This window comes from Trichechus manatus, unplaced genomic scaffold, assembly GCF_000243295.1.
Source record: "Trichechus manatus latirostris isolate Lorelei unplaced genomic scaffold, TriManLat1.0 scaffold00015, whole genome shotgun sequence".
Lineage (NCBI taxonomy): Eukaryota > Metazoa > Chordata > Mammalia > Sirenia > Trichechidae > Trichechus > Trichechus manatus.
Genome location: NW_004443951.1, coordinates 446675 through 464713, shown reverse-complemented (window position 1 = coordinate 464713; position 18039 = coordinate 446675). Strand labels below are relative to the sequence as shown.

Here is an 18039-nt window from a genome sequence, read left to right as displayed (position 1 = left end):
AGAGAAGGCCTTCCCTTGGAACTGACATCCTGAATTTGGACTTGTAGCCTACTAGACTGTGAGAGAATAAATTTCTCTTTGTTAAAGCCATTCACTTGTGGTATTTCTGTTACAACAGCACTAGATGACTAACACACTGAGCAAGACGTTTTTGGAGGGCGTTAGGACTTATCTATCACTGTTTAATGGGCTTAAATCCTTGGGCCAGGAACTCCATTTTTTTTGACTCAACCCCAGAGAAATGCTTATACAAGAGGGCAAGGATAGATATGAAAGAATCTTCAGCGCAATCTCATTTGAAAGAGCAAGACATTTTAAGGAACATAAATGGTATCAGTAAGCAATGAGTTAACTAAGTTATTTCCACCCAGGAACAGAATACTATGGAATGAAATGTATGTATGTTCAGACACACACACGCAGAGAAATAGCTCTAGAAGAACACAGACCGAACTGTGACAAGTGGTTACCCTGGAGTGTGGCTGGGGGTGAGGAGACACACTTTAACTTTTTCTTTGTATATTTCAATATTGTTATACTATTTTTGTAATTAAAAAAACTTTTAAAAAAATCTGTGCACAGAAAAAGAAGAAAAAATATATCAAACACATTAGCAACAGTTGGCTTTGGGTCATGTTTGTATGTGGAGTCTTTTCTTTTACTTGCTTATACTTTCCAAGTTTCTTATAATAAGCACAAATCCTTTCAAAATGGGGGGAAAATGCTATTAAAAAGTACATAGTATAAACTGAATAGAATGTCAATCTGAATTCCAAGGCATCAAATCTACCTCCAACACCAAAGAAGACGTTCAGGTGGCTAACAGACACATGAGGAAATGCTCGCGATTATTAGCCATTAAACCCACCCATTGCTGTTGACTTGATTCCGGCTCATAGCAACCCTACAGGACAGAGTAGAGCTGCTACATAGGGTTTCCAAGGAGCGGCTGGTGGATTCAAACTGCTGACCTTTTGGTTAGCAGCTGTAGCATGCCGTAGCTCTTAACCACATTAGAGAAATGCAAATCAAAACTACAATGAGATACCATCTCATACTGACATTACTGGCATGAATCAAAAGAACAGAAAATAACAAATGTTGGAGAGGCTGCGGGGAGATTGGAAGTCTTATGTACTGCTGGTGGGAATGCAAAATGGTGCAACCATTTTGGAAAACGATATGGCTCTTCCTTAAAAAGCTAGAAATTGAAATATCATACAATCCAGCAATCCTACTCCTAGGAATATATCCTAGAGAAATAAGAGCTGTCACACAAATAGACATATGCATACCCATATTTACTGCAGCATTATTCACAATAGCAAAAAGATGGAAACAACCTAAGTGCCCATCAACAGATGAACGGATAAACAAACCATGGTACATACACACAATGGAATACTACGCAACGATAAAGAACAACAATGAATCCATGAAACATCTTACAACATGGATGAATCTGGAGGACATTATGCTAAGTGAAATAAGTCAATCACAAAAGGACAAATACTGTATGAGACCATTATTATAAAAACTCATGAAAACGTTTACACACAGAAAGAAACAATCTTTGATGATTACGAGAAGGGGGGGTAGGAAGGGAAAAACACTAGACAATAGATAAGTGGTAACTTTGGTGAAGGGTAAGACAGTACACAGTACTGGGGAAGTCAGCACAACTTGACCAAGGCAAAGTCACAGAAGCTTCAGACACATCCAAACTCCCTGAGGGACTGAATTACTGGGCTGAGGGCTGGGGACCATAGTCTCAGGGGACATCTAGTTCAACTGGCATAACATAATTTATAAAGAAAATGTTCGACATCTTACTTTGGTGAGTAGCGTCTTGGGTCTTAAAAAGCTTGTGAGCAGCCATCTAAGATACTCTACTGGTCCCACCCTGTCTGGAGCAAGGGAGAATGAAGAAAACCAAAGACACGGAAAGATTAGTCCAAAGGACTAATGGACCACAACTACCACAGCCTCCACCAGACTGAGTCCAGCAGAACTAGATGGTACCCAGCTACCACTACCAACTGCTCTAACAGGGATCACAATAGAGGGTCCCGGACAGAGCTGGAGAAAAATGTAGAACAAAATTCTAACTCACATAAAAAGACCAGACTTACTGGCCTGACAGAGACTGGAGAAACCCCGAGAGTATGGCCTCCAGACACCCTTTTAACTTAGTACTGAAGTCACTCCTGAGGTTCACCCTTCAGCCAAAGATTAGACAGGCCCATAAAACAAATAATAATAGATGTAGCTCAACCATGTATACAAGACTAAATGGGCACACCAGCCCAGGGGCAAGGACGAGAAGGCAGGAAGGGACAGGAAAGCAGGATGAATGGAAATGGGGAATCCAAGGTCAATAAGGGGAGAATGTTGACACATCTTGGGTTGGCAACCAATGTCACAAAACAATATATGTATTGTTTAATGAGAAGCTAGTTTGTTCTGTAAACCTTAATCTAAAGCATAAAACAAAACAACCCAGTGGGGGTGGGGGAAGAATCGACCTCCAACCTTGGCTTTATCATCTTGTGGAAGTGTTACACTATCTCTTGGAGCCTTGGTTTCCTCACCTATAGAATGGAGTTGCTGTGAGGATCAAAGATTACACCTCTCGAGGTGAGCACATACCTGGCAGGTGGTAGGGGCAGGGTAAACAGAAGCTTTCTCACTGCCCATGAAAGCTCAGACTGTAGGTCTTGTTGCTTTTCCCCAACTGGGCTGACCCAGGGAGCAGCCTCAAAGAGGGTGGCTGCCTGGGTCAGGGTTGGGTGAAGGTTCCAGCCTCCCCAGGTCTTCCTACTCCTCAGGCGTCATTCCACAGAGCTGACACCTGGCCTACCTTGCTGGGCTCTGCTTCGTCCGTCATGACACCCGTCATGATGACGGCCTCATCCAGGGAGTAGAGCAGCCCTTCCACAAAGTGGTTCTCCAGCCGCTGGGACTCGCGGGAGAACTTGTCACAGATATTCTCCAGGCCCCGCACTGGCTCGAACCGCAGCCTGATGTACTTCTTGGCAGGGATGATGCGGATCTCGGCGGTCACCAGGAAGCCCAATGTCCCACAGGACCAGGGCACAGCATAGAACAGATCTGAGTTTTCAGACTGTGAGACAGAGGTAACACAGACAGCTTGAACCCTAGACCCCACATTCTGGTGTGTGATCGATGAGGGAACAAAGAACCTAGGGTCTCAGAGCCAGGAGGCCTACGCTAAGTTTCTGTTCTGTCACTATCTCTCCACGTAAACCCACATAAAGTACAAACTGTACTTTCTGGGCCTCAATTTTCCCTTCTGTGTAATGGGGGTAAAATTCCTCTGCAGCTTCAACGTGACTTTTGACCTTATATTGCCCTCTGTATCAGAGATGCTCACTGAGAGAGCATCCTCCCTTCTCTACCAAGGTACAGCCCTGAGCCACAAGCTACCCAGGAAGGAGGCCATGACCAGCACTGCCCAAAGACCCATGGTTGGCGGCCAAGGGACAGAGGTCTCAGGCCAGGCTAAAAAAAGAGCTGAGCCTTATTGAGAGTCAAAGTAACCAGGGAACATTAAAATGTCTTCCTTCTGGGCTGATACTAAAAAAAATTTTTTTTTTTTTTAAATTTTATTCTTGGTGAAAATATACCAGCAAAACCCACTGCTATTCCAGTTTCTAGTCATAATGATCAGTGACACTGGTTACATTCTTCACATTGTGTCAACATTCTCATTACTTCTGTTACAGTTGTTTCACTTCCATTTACTTAATCTCCCTGCCCCCTAACCTTCTCACCTGTGCTTTAAGATAGCCGTTGACCCTTTGGTCTTATACAGACTTTTTTTTTAAAGAAATGCAATATTCAAGGGTGCAATCTTTATCCTTTGGGTTAAACTGTTACTTAGTTTACAGGTAACTTCAGGGGATATCTTCAATTCAAGATTTGAAAAGTAACTCAGGGCCACAGTCTTGGAGACTCCTCCAGCCTCAATAGGTCCAGTAAGTCTGGATTCTTCAAGAATTTAACTTCTGTTCCACATTTTTATCCCTTTTTATCAGGATTCATCTATTGTCTTCCGGAACAGAACATTCAGTAGTGGTAGCCGGGCACCAATAGTTCTTCTGGTCTGGGCTGTTACTAAAATTTACAAAGCCTTTCAGTCTATTAGCTTGTATAATCCCCTCAATACCCAGGGGGAGAAAACATTAGTATTCCCATTTGACAAGTAAAGAAACTGAGGCTCCAAGAGGTGACATGACTCACCCAAGGCTTCTCAGAAAGTCAGGGGCAGCAGTGCCAGGCAGGGGCGGATTAACCAGTAAAATGGTATGCACTGGCTTGCACTGAGCAAAGTACTCACAGGCTTAATTGTACTTACTTGCTAATCTATGGTGAGCAATTTCACATGGGTTTCACTACATCTTTGACGTGGTGGGGGACAGGTGAAATTGTGCACTGCCGATTGGTGGGAAGGCACAACTGGGTCCGTGCGTACCCTATTGGGTGATGTGGCCCTGGCCAGGGCTTGGGCAAGACTGCCTACCTCCCAGTCCAGCCTTCTTCCTACAACACCTCATCTGGTTCTATACACCAGTTTCTAACTTCACCATGTTCCTGTTTGGGTATCTGTCTTGAAGACAGACAGTTGACTTTTCACCTGGCCATCCTAATTCAGATTCTTTGATTAAATAAGGCTCCTTTTGAAAGATGCCAGCCTTGTCTTGGCTTTCCCAAGATGACACCCCTGTGTAGTCCTGCTAAACCTGAGAGGCCTTGGTGGTGAGCGGGGTGGGATGGGGTGGGTGAGGGGACCCAGAGCAAAGAAGCTCCACCACAGGCCAACAGAAGCCTCCAGAACAGCAGAACTGGGCCAACTGATCCTTAGCTGGGTCACCACCTAATCACACTGTTATCATCTCAACTTTGATAACCAGGCACCCGCCACATGCCAGGCTCTATGCTAGGAGCTTCATATATAACATCAACTTCCTCCTCCTGACAGTGCCTTTATCAAAGGAAAGTGGGCCTCAGAGGAGGGAGGCGATTCATAAAGGTTTGTCTCCTTTCTCTGCTGATAAGAAGTAGGTTAGAGGGCAGGGCCCAGGCAAGTATTTAGGGAAATGTGATGTGAGTCTTGAAAGGGGCCTCTCTCATTCAAGATCAGGGCTCCCAAGCCTGGAGTCCTTCCCTGGAATCTCTTTTGTGAGGCCACACTCTGGTAGCTTCTGAAACATCCCCTTCAAAAGGGTCAGACTGTCCCTTCCATCTCAATGCCCCCTTAAACATGCTAGCAGGGATCTGAGTTTACTTTAAGTTTTAATCCAGTCTCACTTTTTACAGTAAGAAGTCTTAAATGTTTGTGTCCCATTCTGGGTGGTAGAATTATCTTTTATTTCTCCAAAACAGTCCCTCTCAGTGCTTTTAGTTGCACTTCACAATTAACAATACAGTATAATGAATGGCTAAGGGCATGGATCTGGCAACCAGATTGCCTGGCTTTGAATCCTAGCTCAGCCGTTTACTAGCTGTGTGACCTTGGCCAAATTTATTAATCTCTCTGTGCTTTAGTTTTCTATCTGTAAAATGGGGATATTACTAGTACCTACCTCATAAGTTTGTTGAAGAACTAAATACATTAATATATATAAAACATTTACAACAGAGTCTGAATACCTATAACCAAACCAAACCCACTGCTGTCGAGTGGATTCCAACTCATAGCAACCCTATAGAACAGAGTAGAACTGCCCCATAGGGTTTCCAAGGCTGTAATCTTTACAGAAGTAGATTGCTACATCTTTCTCCTGTGGAGTGGCTGGTGGGTTCAAACTGCCAACCTGTCATTTAGCAGCTGAGCACTTAACCACTGCATCACCAGAGCTCCTTCTGAATACCTATAAAGGGCTATATTAATATTTGTTATTATCATGGATACAGATCCAGATTGAACAAGTATTGGACTTATCCCTGAAGTATTTGAAAGGAAGCATCTCTAACGGAGCCACTTTCCCACCCGAGATCTTTGATGTTCAGGTTGGCGTGGACGTCCGCCATCTCTGAACTCACCGGTGTACATCGCACAAAGCTGCCATCAGCCAGGACCAGCTCGTAGGCTGTACAGATGTGCTGGAACAGACCATACTTGTGGGATGACGACTCGATGCCAGTACCCATGATCAAGCCCCCTGCAGAGACACACGTGTTAGCCAGGGGGAGCTGTAGGGAGCAGGGCAGGAGCAGCTTGAGTGAAGGGCACCTCACTGGAGCTGGGGGAGCTCGTGGCATGAGGGGAACAGGGCAAAGGTGGAAGAAATGGGGCTGCTGACTTAGGGGAGAGGTCAGGAAAGAGAAGGAGGGTCTGCCTGGAGGTAGCAGGTGGATGGGAAGACCCCATCAAGGGTGTTCACAGCCTTAGCTCTGGCCAGACACAGCCCAGAAAACTATGCATTCATGTCAAGAGGGACCTTAACAGAAAGGAGAGTTGGTAGGGTGGCAGAAACTGTGTTTTATGAGAATAGTTAAAGGAATTGCAGGTATTTCCCCTGGAGAAGAAAAGGCTTTGGAGCCATGAACCCTGCGGAAGGGAAGAGAGACCAGACTTATTCTGTTCCATAGGGTAAAGTTAGAAGCAATGGATACAAGTCACGGAGAAGCAGCTTCTAGCTAGAAATAAAAAGTGCTGTCTGAGAACTTGAGCTGTTCAGAAATAGAATGGCAGGCAGTGATCACCCTGTCATTGCAGCTGGGTGAGTAGAGATGGGTGACTGCTGCCACAGATGGAATACAGGGGCCTCCTGAACTGGGTGGATGGTGAGAAAAGTTCCTCAACTCTGATTCTGGCACTCTCTGACTCCTCTTGCCCCTTAACATGGGGTGCTCACCTACAGTGAGGTCATCGAGCTCAGGCAAAACAGGCAGAGTCCAGCCAATGGAGGTCAGCAGGGCGGTCACCTGACCCATGGTTACCAAGGGCTCCACACGGACAATCTGTTGACACAAGAAGAGACCCTGGGTCACATGGAGGCTGCCAGGACTAATGAGAACACGCAGAGTGTGTCATTCTAAACTTTCCAAACACTCTACATAGGGATTCCTACACAGCCTTTGTGGGCACTTTCTAGAACATTACACTGTCTTTAATCACAGTGAATGTGATTTCTGGCTCTGGGTTTCCTAGTATTTAATTGTGTCCTTTCAAGTATCTTTACACTTACTGCTTAGTTTTGTTCGTTTTTTTTCTCCCTCCTAGATTATAGAAGAAATACTCATTCATTTGGGGTACAGCATATATGAGGAAGGAAAGAAAAATCATCCATCCTAGTTCTTCAGAGTTACCAATGTTAATTCTGGAGTGTATTTACTTTCAGTTTTGTTTCTATGCATACCTATATTGCTATTTTGTATGGTTTAACACAACACATACACACACACACACTTTCCTGTCCTGCTTTTTAAAAAATTAACACTCTGCTGTGATCATTGTCCCTTGTCATTAAATATTCTTGGAAAACATGATTCTAATGGACACATTAATGTGCCATCATGTGGACTTTTGTTTCTAGCCAAGATGGAGCAACAGGAATCAGATTTACCGTGCTACCTCAAAAAAGCAGCAGCAGTCAAGAAATCAAACAACGTACTGCACTGGGCAAATCTGCTGCAAAAGAGTTCTTTAAAGTGTTAAAAAGCAAAGATGTCACTCTGAGGACTGTCTTAGCTATCTAATGTTGCTATAACAGAAATACCACAAGTGGATGGCTTCAACAAACAGAAGCTGATTCTCTCACAGTCTAGGAGGCTAGAAGTTCAAATTCAGGGCATCAGCTCCAGCTTTCTCTCTCTGTCAGCTCTGGAGGAAGGTCCTTGTCATCAATCTTCCCCTGGACTAGAAGCTTCTCAGCGCAGGGACCCTGGGTCCAAAGGATGCGCTCTTCTCTTGGTTCTTGTTTCTTGGTGGTATGAGGTCCCCCTATCTCTCTGCTGGCTTCTCTCTTTTATATCTCAAAAGAGATTGGCTTAAGACACAACAAGTAGGAAAATCACATCAGATGACAAACTGGTGGACAATCACACAATACTGGGAATCATGGCCTAGCCCATTGACACACATTTTGGGGGGACACAACTTGATCCATAACAAGGATCAAGGTACATCTGACTCAAGCCATGGTATTTTCGATTGCCTTATATGCATATGAAAGCTGAACAATGAATAAGGAAGACAGAGGAAGAACTGATGCCTTTGAATTACAGTGTTGGTGAACAATATTGACTACAACATGGATTGCCAGAAGAATGAACAAATCTATCTAGGAAGAAGCACAGCCAGAATGCTCCTTAGAAGCGAAGATGGGGAGACTTCATCACACATACTTTGGACATGTTATCAGGAGGGCCCAGTCCCTGGAGAAGGACATCATGCTTGGTAAAGTAGAGGGTCAGCAAAAAAGAGGAAGACCCTCAACGAGATGGATTGTACAGTGGCTGCAACAACGGGCTCAAACACAGCAATCATCGTTAGGATGCCACAGGACTGGGCAGTGTTTCATTCGGTTGTACACAAGGTTGCTATGAATGGGAACAGACTCAACAGCACCTAACAACAAACCTGAAAAAAAAAAAAGACAAAATATATGAAATGACAGTTTTCAAGATTCTGTACATTAGGCAGTGAAAGTCAGTGATCCTTGAGACATAGGAAATAAATAAGGTGAGTTCTATGAATGTCCCACCTAACTGCCTGGAGAGAGTATCCAGGGCTCAGTGCAGGGAGGTAGAGCCTAGATGGATGTCACTGGACTCCCTGAGTTGAGCAGATGGAGATGAACCCCAAAAGACCAAGGTGGCTAGAGTTCGCGGGAGAGTAGAGTTGTACAGAAAGAAAACTTGGAAGAACTTCAAAGAATGCCCAAGTATTCAACTGAGTGCTGATCAAGACGCTCACGTGAGGAACTGCTGGAGACCAAGGCCAGGGAAGGTCAGGAGCACTGGTGGAGCAACGGTTAAGCACTTGGCTGCTAACCAAAGAGTTGGTACTTTGAACTCACCAATGGCTCCATGGGAGAAAGACCTGGTAATCTGCTCCTATAAAGATTACAGCCTAGGAAATCCTATGGGGCAGTTCTATTCTGTCATGTGGGCTACTATGAGTCAGAACTGATTCAACCACACACAACAAGAACAAGGCCAGAGGAAGAACCACTTGAAAGAACATCAGGGAACAGTGCCAGGGGCTCATACGTGTCAGGAGCCAGTGTCTGTTCCCTTGAGCTTGACTGGAAAACCTCATGATTCACAGGGCGTTGCGTAGAGTACTGAGAAGGGTCTTCCTCAGCAGTGTGTAATAATTAGCCCTAGATTAAATGCTGTTCTGACCCCACCTAAAAAATAAAGACCTAACAGGATCAATCTATTTCCAGATAACTTAATTGCATCCCAGAAGAAAGCTCAAGAAGATTTATACGAATACAAAACTATCCACCACCCAAAAAAGGTAAAGTTCACAACACCTAGAATCCAATCAAAGCTTACCAAGCATGTAAAAAGACAGGAAAATGAAACCTATAAAAAGGAGAAATATCAATGAATCAATATAGACCCAGAACTGACACAGACATTAAAATTAGCAAACAAGGACATTAAAACAGTTATAACTGCATCCCCCACGTTAAAAAAAAGTTAAATAGAAATACTAAAGATATTTAAAAGACCCAAACTGAACTTGTAGAAATGAAAATCACAATGTCTGAGATGAAAAATACACTGGATGGGATTAACAGCAAATTAGATATCACAGAAAAAAAGATTAGTGAATTTAAGTACATAGCAAAAGGAACTATCCAAAATAAAACCTGAGAGAGAAAAAGTAATTCTAACAAATGAACAGAGCATCAGTAAGCTGAGCTGTGGACAACTTCAAGTGGCCTAATATACGTGTAACAGCAGTCCACAAAGGAGGGGAGAGAAAGCGGGGAGCCAAAAAAATATTGGAAGAAAAATTGGCCAAAAAAATCCAAATTTGATGAAAAATTATAATCCTACAGAACCCCAAGCACAAGAAATATGAAGAAAACTATGCCAAGGCACATCATAATCAAATTACTCAAAACCAGTGACAAAAGCAGCTAGAGAAAAAAGATGTTACATGCAGAGGAACAAAGTTCATGATGACAGAGTTCTCGTCAGAAACACTGCAAGCAAGATAACAGTTGAGCAACATCTTTAAAGTACTGATAAGAAAAACCCAAAACTGTCAACCTGAAATTCCACACCCAGTGACAATATCTTTAAAAAACGAAGGCAAAATAAACCTGTTTTCAGACATACAAAAGCCAAAAGATTCATCACCAGCAAAACTACTATACAAGAAATATCAGAGGTCCTTCAGGCAGAAGGAAAGTAAAACCAGATGGAAGTATGAATCTACACAATCGAATGAAGAAGCACCAGAAGTAGTGACCACAAAGATTTTTTCCTTATTATTTAAATTTCTTTAAAAGATAACTAACTATTAAAAAATCAATAATGTAGTGTGGGGTTCATAAAGTAGAAATACAACAATAGTAGCACAAAGGCCAGGAAGAGAGAAAAGAAAGGATATTATTGTAAGATTCTTATGCTATATGTGTAATGGTATAACATCATTTGAAGATAGACTGTGATGAGTAAAGTGCATACTATAAACCCTAAGAAACCTGTTGCTATTGGGGTTCTGACTCATAGTGATCCTACAGAGCAGAGTAGAACTGCTCCATAGGGTTTCCTAGGCTGTAATCTTTATGGAAGCAGATTGCCACATCCTCCTGCAGAGCTGCTGATGGGTTCAAACCACTGACCTTTTGCTTAACCACCACGCCATCAAAATAAAAAACCTGCTGCCATCCAAGGATCAGCTGGTGGATTTGAACTTCTGACCTTTTGGTTAGCAGCTGAGCTCTTAACCACTGCATCACTATAACCAACCCTAACCAAAAAGTAAACCCATTGCCATTGAGTCAATTCTGACTCATAGCAATCCTATAAATTCTAAAGCAACAGCTAAAATAAAGAATTATAACTAATAAGGAACCCTGGTGGCACAGGATTGGAGGAAGACTAATTAACAACTTGCAATACGCAGATGACACAACTTTGCTTGTTGAAAGTGAAGAGGACTTGAAGCACTGACTGATGAAGATCAAAGACTATAGGCTTCAGTATGGATTACACCTCAACATAAAAGAAAACAAAAATCCTCACAACTGGACCAATAAGCAGCATCATGATAAATGGAGAGAAGATTGAAGTTGCCAAGGATTTCATTTTACTTGGATCCACAATCAACGCCCACGGAAGCAGCAGTCAAGAAATCAAATGACGCATCACACTGGGAAAATCTGCTGCAAAAGACCTCTTTAAAGTGTTAAAAAGCAAAGATGTCACTTTGAGGACTAAGGTGCATGAGATCCAAGCTATGGTATTTTCGATGACCTCATATGCATGTGAAAGCTGAATAAGGAAGACCGAACAAGAATTGAAGCATTTGAATTATGGTGTTGGCGAAGAGTATTGAATATACCATGGACCGCCAGAAAAACAAATCTGTCTTGGAAGAAGTATAACTAGAATGCTGCTTAGAAACCAGGATGGCGAGACTTCGTCTCACATACTTTGGACATGTTATCAGGAGGGCCCAGTCCCTGGAGAAGGACATCATGCTTGGTAAAGTAGAGGGTCAGTGAAAAAGAGTAAGATGTTCAGCAAGATGGACTGACACAGTGGCTGCAACAGTGGACAAAGATGCATGAGGAAATTTTGGGGGTGTGGTTATGTGCATTGTCTTAATTATGGTAAGAATCAATAACAATCGATTCCAACTTATGGTGACCCATGTTTGTCAGAGTAGAACTGTGCTCCGTAGGGTTTTCAATGGCTGATTTTTCAGAAGTAGATAGCCAGGCCTTTCTTCTGAAGTGCCGCTGGGTGGACTCAAACAGTTGTTCTCATTAGTTGTCACTGAGTCAACTCTGACTCATAGCAACCCCATGTATAACAGAATGAAACACTGCCTGGTCATAATGCCTTCTTCATGATTGTTGGTATGCTGCTATGAACATGTTAACTGTTTGCACCACACAGGGACTCCCATGGGTATATACATACGTCAAAATTTGTCATCAAATTGTATACTTTAAATATGTATAGTTTATTTTACATCAAATATGCCTCAATAAAGCTGTTTTTAAAAAAAATGGCAGAGAAATTAAATAACTTAGCCAAGGTCTCACAACAATAGCAAAATGTCATCTTGTAGCTATACTATATTTAGTAACTCCCCTATTATTGGCTATTGTATTGTCCTCAATTAGAAATAAAGCTGTGATACAATCTCTGTGTTGTCTGTATCTTTGATTACATTGAGGCTTATTTGCTTTTTCTTAAGTCAAGTTCCAAGAAGCAGAATTACTAGGTGGGCCAAAGAGTACACACATTTCTAAGGCTGTTAAACAAGTAGGTCTCCAGCTCGTGATCAAAAGGGGGGGAAAAGTGGAAGAGAATTTAGTTCTCATGGAATCCAGACTTTTAGAGCAACTGAGGCTGGATGATCCCCAAAACTATTGCTCCGAGGTAATCTTTCAACCTGAAACCTTAAACCAAAAATATCTCCTGAAGCCTTCTTTAAACCAAAAATAGTCTAGGTTAATTACTAAAGGATGTCTGCTGTGAGCATTATGCTCTTTTAAAGAACCATCTATATGGGATCAAACTGATAGCAGCAGCTAGAAAGATTAGAGAGGCAGCTTAGGAGGCAGTGAGTTTATGTCAATAGGGGAGGAACAAATTGGAAAAGGAGGGTGAGAATGGCTGCACAATTTGAAGAATGTAATCAATGTCACAGTATTGTACACAAAGAAATTGTCGAATTGGTGTATGTTTTGCTGTGTATATTTTCAACAACAGTAAAAAACAAACAACAAAACAAGTGGGTCCCCAGGAAGCTTATAATAAAGCCCACTACTCCCAGCCACCTCCGTAGCCCATTTTTTTACCAGTACACTTCCTTACTGGGAGGAGGTAAACAGGTTCCCTTTTTCTCTCATTTTTGCTCTTGTTTTTCCCTGACTTCCTATAGAACTACAGGCAATCCCCTGAGCTCTCAGTTTGCCTGCCTGTGAGATGAGGCTATGACCAATCTCTCCTCTTGGTGGCTATGAGGCTTTGGAGGATAGCAATGGTGGGCAGAGCCTATGGGCTTTGGTCCCATCCACTCGAGGATGCTGTTATGGATCTAATTGTGCCCCACAAAAATGTGTGTTATAAATCCTAGCCCCTATACCTGTGGCTATAATCCCATCTGCGAATGAGTTTTCTTTGTATGTTAATGAGGCAGGATTACTGTAGAGTGTGTCTTAAGTCAATCTCTTTTGAGATATAAAAGAGCAGATTAAGCCCACAAATAACAAAGCAAGTAGAGATGGGGGAAGATGCCACGCCACATGAAGATCACCAAGGTGCCAAGGAACAGAAGCTGAAGAGACAAGGACCTTCCTTCACAACCGACAGAGAGAGAAAGCCTTCCCCTAGAGCTGGCACCCTGAATTCAGACTTCCAGCCTCCTACACTGTGAGAAGATAAATTTGTTTGTTAAGGTGACTCACTTGTGGTATTTCTGTTACAGCAATACTAGGTAACAAAGACAGATGCCTTTGGTGAAAACCGTCTCTCTATGAATCACTTCCACCAAGGCAGTGTCCACATGCTCCCAGAGGTTGGGGCCAGGGCCACTCTCACCTGTTTCTTGGTGTCCACCTCCAGAATGTCCATCAGGTTGATCATGATGTTTTTGTGTGTCTTCTTGTACTTCCCAACCCGCAGCGAGACAGTGAGCCAGCCAGGGCGCCCCGTGCACATGAACGTTTTGCTGCCCTGTTCCTTCCACTCTCGTACCTGCAACCGTAAGGACAGAGGCTGAGTGGTCCGCTTTCAGGCAAAGGGAACTGGGAAAGATGCCTTCGATTGTCAGCAAACATTTACTGAGCCCCTACATTCTTCCAGGTGCCGGGAGGAACACAGTGATGAGAGGCTGGCTGGCGCTGCCTTCTGGCATCTCCCTGACTAGAAGCGGTCAGAAAGGCCAACATGTTGCTACATCACAAAGCAGAATAAAGAAAGAGCTAGACTACAAGATCAAAGTATTTTGGAAACATTAACTGGGAAGTTGAGGAAAGGTTTTGTACTGATAATAATAGCAATTATAAAAATGATTACCAGTTACTGGGTGACCTCGTTGTACCAGGCACCTACCATACACTGTCTCATTTAATTCTCACAACAAGCCCAGGAGGTTGGAATGACCAGTTCCCTTTTGTCAGTGAGGAAACCAAGAGGCAAAATAACTTGCCCAAGGTCATACAACTGAATGGCGGAGCCCAGATTCACAGCCAAGACTGTCCAACTATTGATTTGTGGGAGAAGAAACTTGTATGTCAGGCTAATGGGCTTGTATAATAGTCAACAGAATAACAGCTAACACATATTGAAGCTTATTATATGCCAAGCCCTAGTCTAAGCACTTGCATGCATTAAGCATGTGTCACTTTGAGAGGGAGAGAGGAAGGCAAGAAAGGACCACTTTGCCAATGGAAGGAACAGCATTTGCAAAACTTCTACTGGAAGTGACCAGAACACAAAACCTGGGCAGGTAAACAGCTCAGCATGGGAGGACTTTCTCACAATCAGAGCCCAGGGTGCCATGTGAAGTGATGGGCTCCCCATCCTGGGAGGTATTGAAGCAGAAGGAGGTTACTGAGGAAGGGATTCCTGTGAGTTGGGGGTGAAGAGACGAGCGGTGGGATTCCATGACCAACCAGGCCTTGCTTCTACCCAACTGTGCAGCCCCACAGCTTAATACAAGCCCAGAGGTGTGAGGGTACAGGGGTGGGGAGTGCATTCTGGGAGGGCAGGCCACATGAAGTGAATTTGAAAGCCACAAAGCCTGAATCATTGGTTGGATTGGATCCAACCAAGATTCTGGGCCGGGAGGTGATGTGTGAAAAAGTGACTCTTGTGACTGTGTGCAGGACAAAGAAAGGTAAGGAGGGCCATGAAGAAAGGTAACTGGTCAGGTGGGTATCACAACAGGCCATGTGTGAGGCAACATAACCAGACCTAGAGGGTGGAATGGAAAGGAATGGGAAAAATGAAGTGTCAATGCTCAGGCTCTGAAGTCAAGCAGCTCTGGATTCCAGCCTCATTTGTTAGCTATGTCATCTTGGGCACGTGACTTACAGTCTGAACGTCAATTTTTCCCATCTGTAAAACAGGTAAAAGACCTACCAGGTTGCTGTGAGGATTAGAAATAATGGATGCCAATGGCACAGGATGTGGCACAAGGCAGGTCCAGGACAGTGGGCTGGTCCAATGTGGCCATCTGTGTGACAGTTGATTTGCCAGGCCCCTTGTCTTCCTGTCCACAGTGAGCCCTTTGGTTTAGTTTAGGTTAATAAGTGCTCACTGGGCTGCTCTGGGCCAGAGGTGAGTTGGACACAGTCCCTGCTTTCAAGCAGCTCACAGTCTGATGGGGGGAGAAAAGAAGGTAGATGGAGACTCTGAACACAATGTGGAAAGAGCTGTGAAAGAGGGTGCAGTTGGGGAGGGGGGATAGGCAGGGCTTTGGAGACATGACTGTGATTAGCAAAAACCCAGGGCAGCCTGAGCGAAGCATTTCCATTGCTGCTTTCTCCCACCTGCCCAAGTCTTGCCCCTCGTGGGGACATGTCTCTGCATTTACCTTCACGCTCTTATTTGCAGCACCCAGAATGCAGCAAACAGAAACTGGAGGCTGCTACACCTGTGGAGAGGTGGCAGCAGGAAACAGAAGTTCTTTGCAATCTGATGCCACTAAGAGAGAGACATAAGGAGGGGCAGAGGGAGCAAAGAAACTGTCCAGGCCCGACACCCATGCCAGCCCTGAAGTGGAGACAGCTCCGCTGAGTGGCAGCAGGTCACTGGCTCTGTGGGTGCTGAGGATGTGTACCGTTACTGAGATGGCAAGGAGTGAGCAAGCACCCCTTCACCAGAGGCTGTGAGCAGGGTTCTACCTGCTCACTTTAGTCTTCCATCCTAAAAGTGTCAAAAGCTCCTTGCTGTTACAGAATAAACTCCAAACTCCTTAACCAGGCATCACGGCCACTCCCCAACTAGCTCCAAACTGACTTTCAAACCTTCTCCCTCCCTCCCTGCACTGTTCTTCCCGGCCTTTGCTCACACCAATCCCTCCACCGGATAAACCTTTCCCCATCATTTCGCCTGCTTCCCAGTCTCTAGCTCCAGCTCCAGCTCCATCTCCATCTCCGGGAAGCCTTTCCTCCTCTGAACTCACCCAGCGTTTTGTCTCAACCTCCTTTAGGCTTTTCGCTTCAGGATAGTTACCTGTGTATTGCTCTTCTTCCCTTATTTTAGGATTCTTTATATCCCTTCCGGTACCCACACAGCGCTCTGTATAGGGTAAACCTGTTGCCGTCGAGTGGATTCCAACTCATAGCGACCCTACAGGACAAAGTAGAACTGCCCCATCGGGTTTCCAAGGAGCGACTGGTGGATTCCAACTGCCAGTCTTTTGGTTAGCAGCCTGAGTTCTTAACCACTGCATATGGTAGGCACTCCATAAACATCTGAGGAATGTTTTGTTCCCTCAATGTCTTTGCTGATTCTGTTCCCTCCCCTGGAAGCCCCCACCATCATTTTTGGTTCAACCCCCACTCATATACCACCTCCTCTGTGAAGTCTTGGCTCCCCAGCCGAGGCTGGCGTTGACGGTCCCTCCTCTGCCCTGCACATCACTTTCTCAGTTCTTCTCCCGGGCACTCTCTATCTGATGCAGCAGCCTCGCGTACCGCTATCAGCGTACGTGTTCCCTCTTCCATTAGCCTGGGAGCTCCTTGGCCCCTCGTACCGGGCGCAGGCAGCTCTTGCCGCCCGCGACCCGATCCGGGCGCCACTCACCTGTTTCTGTATGTCCCGCACGCGCTGCTGGTGCAGCCGCGGCGCGCTGCTGAGCCTGAACACCACCCAGGCGCGCACGTAGTAGTAGATGTCGAAGATGAGCGAGAGCGGCAGGAGGAAGAGGCACACGAACACCCAGCGCTGGTGGATGATCACGAACTCCAGCCCCTTTACACGGATCCAGAGCAGGAAGAGCAGCGCGCACACAGCCAGGGACACAGCAGGCTCCATCGCGCCGACTCGGGCGCCTCCTGTCACCGCCACCCGCTCTGCCACCAGCTCTGCGCCTGCCAGAGCCTGCCGCTGCCTCCCACTCCCAGGGAGCGGGGGGAGGGGGTGGGGGAAATCCCCTCGCCGGCTCGCGATTGGCTTGGGTCGCAAAGGTTCGGTGGGCCGAGACCCGGGTGGCAACCAATGGCGAGCCGCGCCGGGGATCGGACCAGGAACCCACGGCTTTTATTGGCTGTGGGAATCAGACTGCTCCACCCCCTTGTCCTCGCCAATACGCAAGGAGGGGATGTCCCGGCATAGGGGCCATGGTGGGCGCGCTCTGCTGCGCGAGTGACTGTCTGGGGCGGCGGTGGCCTTCTGGGGCGGCGGTGGCCGAGAGTCGGGGCTCTCCACCCTTGGGGCTTGGGGGCGGCCCCTTGAACGATAGGCGCGGCTGCTCCCTTCTTCTCGTTAGGGGCTGCCTCCTTGGAAAGGCGCGTTAAACGGTCACGCGCCGCGTTACGTCCGGGGAAAGGGTGGGAGGGCGCCTCAAGGCTGCACAGGCCGGTTTCTGGGAGTACCCCTGGGTCAGCCATCTGCCTGGCAGGACATTCCTGGCAGTGTGGAAACCTGGCTTCGACCAGGGCAGGTCATGTCACTTCTACCCGCAAGGCCACGAGATGTACCTTTTCATTTTTGTAGGCGCTTTCCATAAGTTAATTTGAGCTACACAGCAATCCTGGGCGGTGGGTAGTTGTTAGTCCCATTTTATAGACGACAAAACGGCAGAAAGGTGAAGGTGAAGACTTGTCCGTGATCTCCGTAGAAGGCTATGTTTGGGAACTT

General features: G+C 45.4%; 1 protein-coding gene across 2 annotated transcripts in view; it reads right to left on the bottom strand.

The window, feature by feature from the left end:
* The window catches only part of DHCR24 (24-dehydrocholesterol reductase), a 35354-nt gene extending 18010 nt beyond the window's left edge, over positions 1-17344 (bottom strand). Inside the window, exons 1-5 of one of the 2 annotated variants that reach the window (XM_004371699.2) lie at positions 16984-17344; positions 13771-13926; positions 6882-6987; positions 6067-6185; positions 2861-3124 (exon numbers count right to left, since the gene is read on the bottom strand). In XM_004371699.2, coding sequence (XP_004371756.1) covers positions 2861-3124; positions 6067-6185; positions 6882-6987; positions 13771-13926; positions 16984-17214 — 876 coding nt within the window. In that variant the 5' untranslated portion in view covers positions 17215-17344. Of the gene's footprint in view, positions 1-2860; positions 3125-6066; positions 6186-6881; positions 6988-13770; positions 13927-15315; positions 15459-16983 lie in introns of those variants that run through there. The other variant, XM_023727050.1, reaches the window with a different exon arrangement.
* Between the last annotated feature and the right edge of the window lie 695 nt (positions 17345-18039).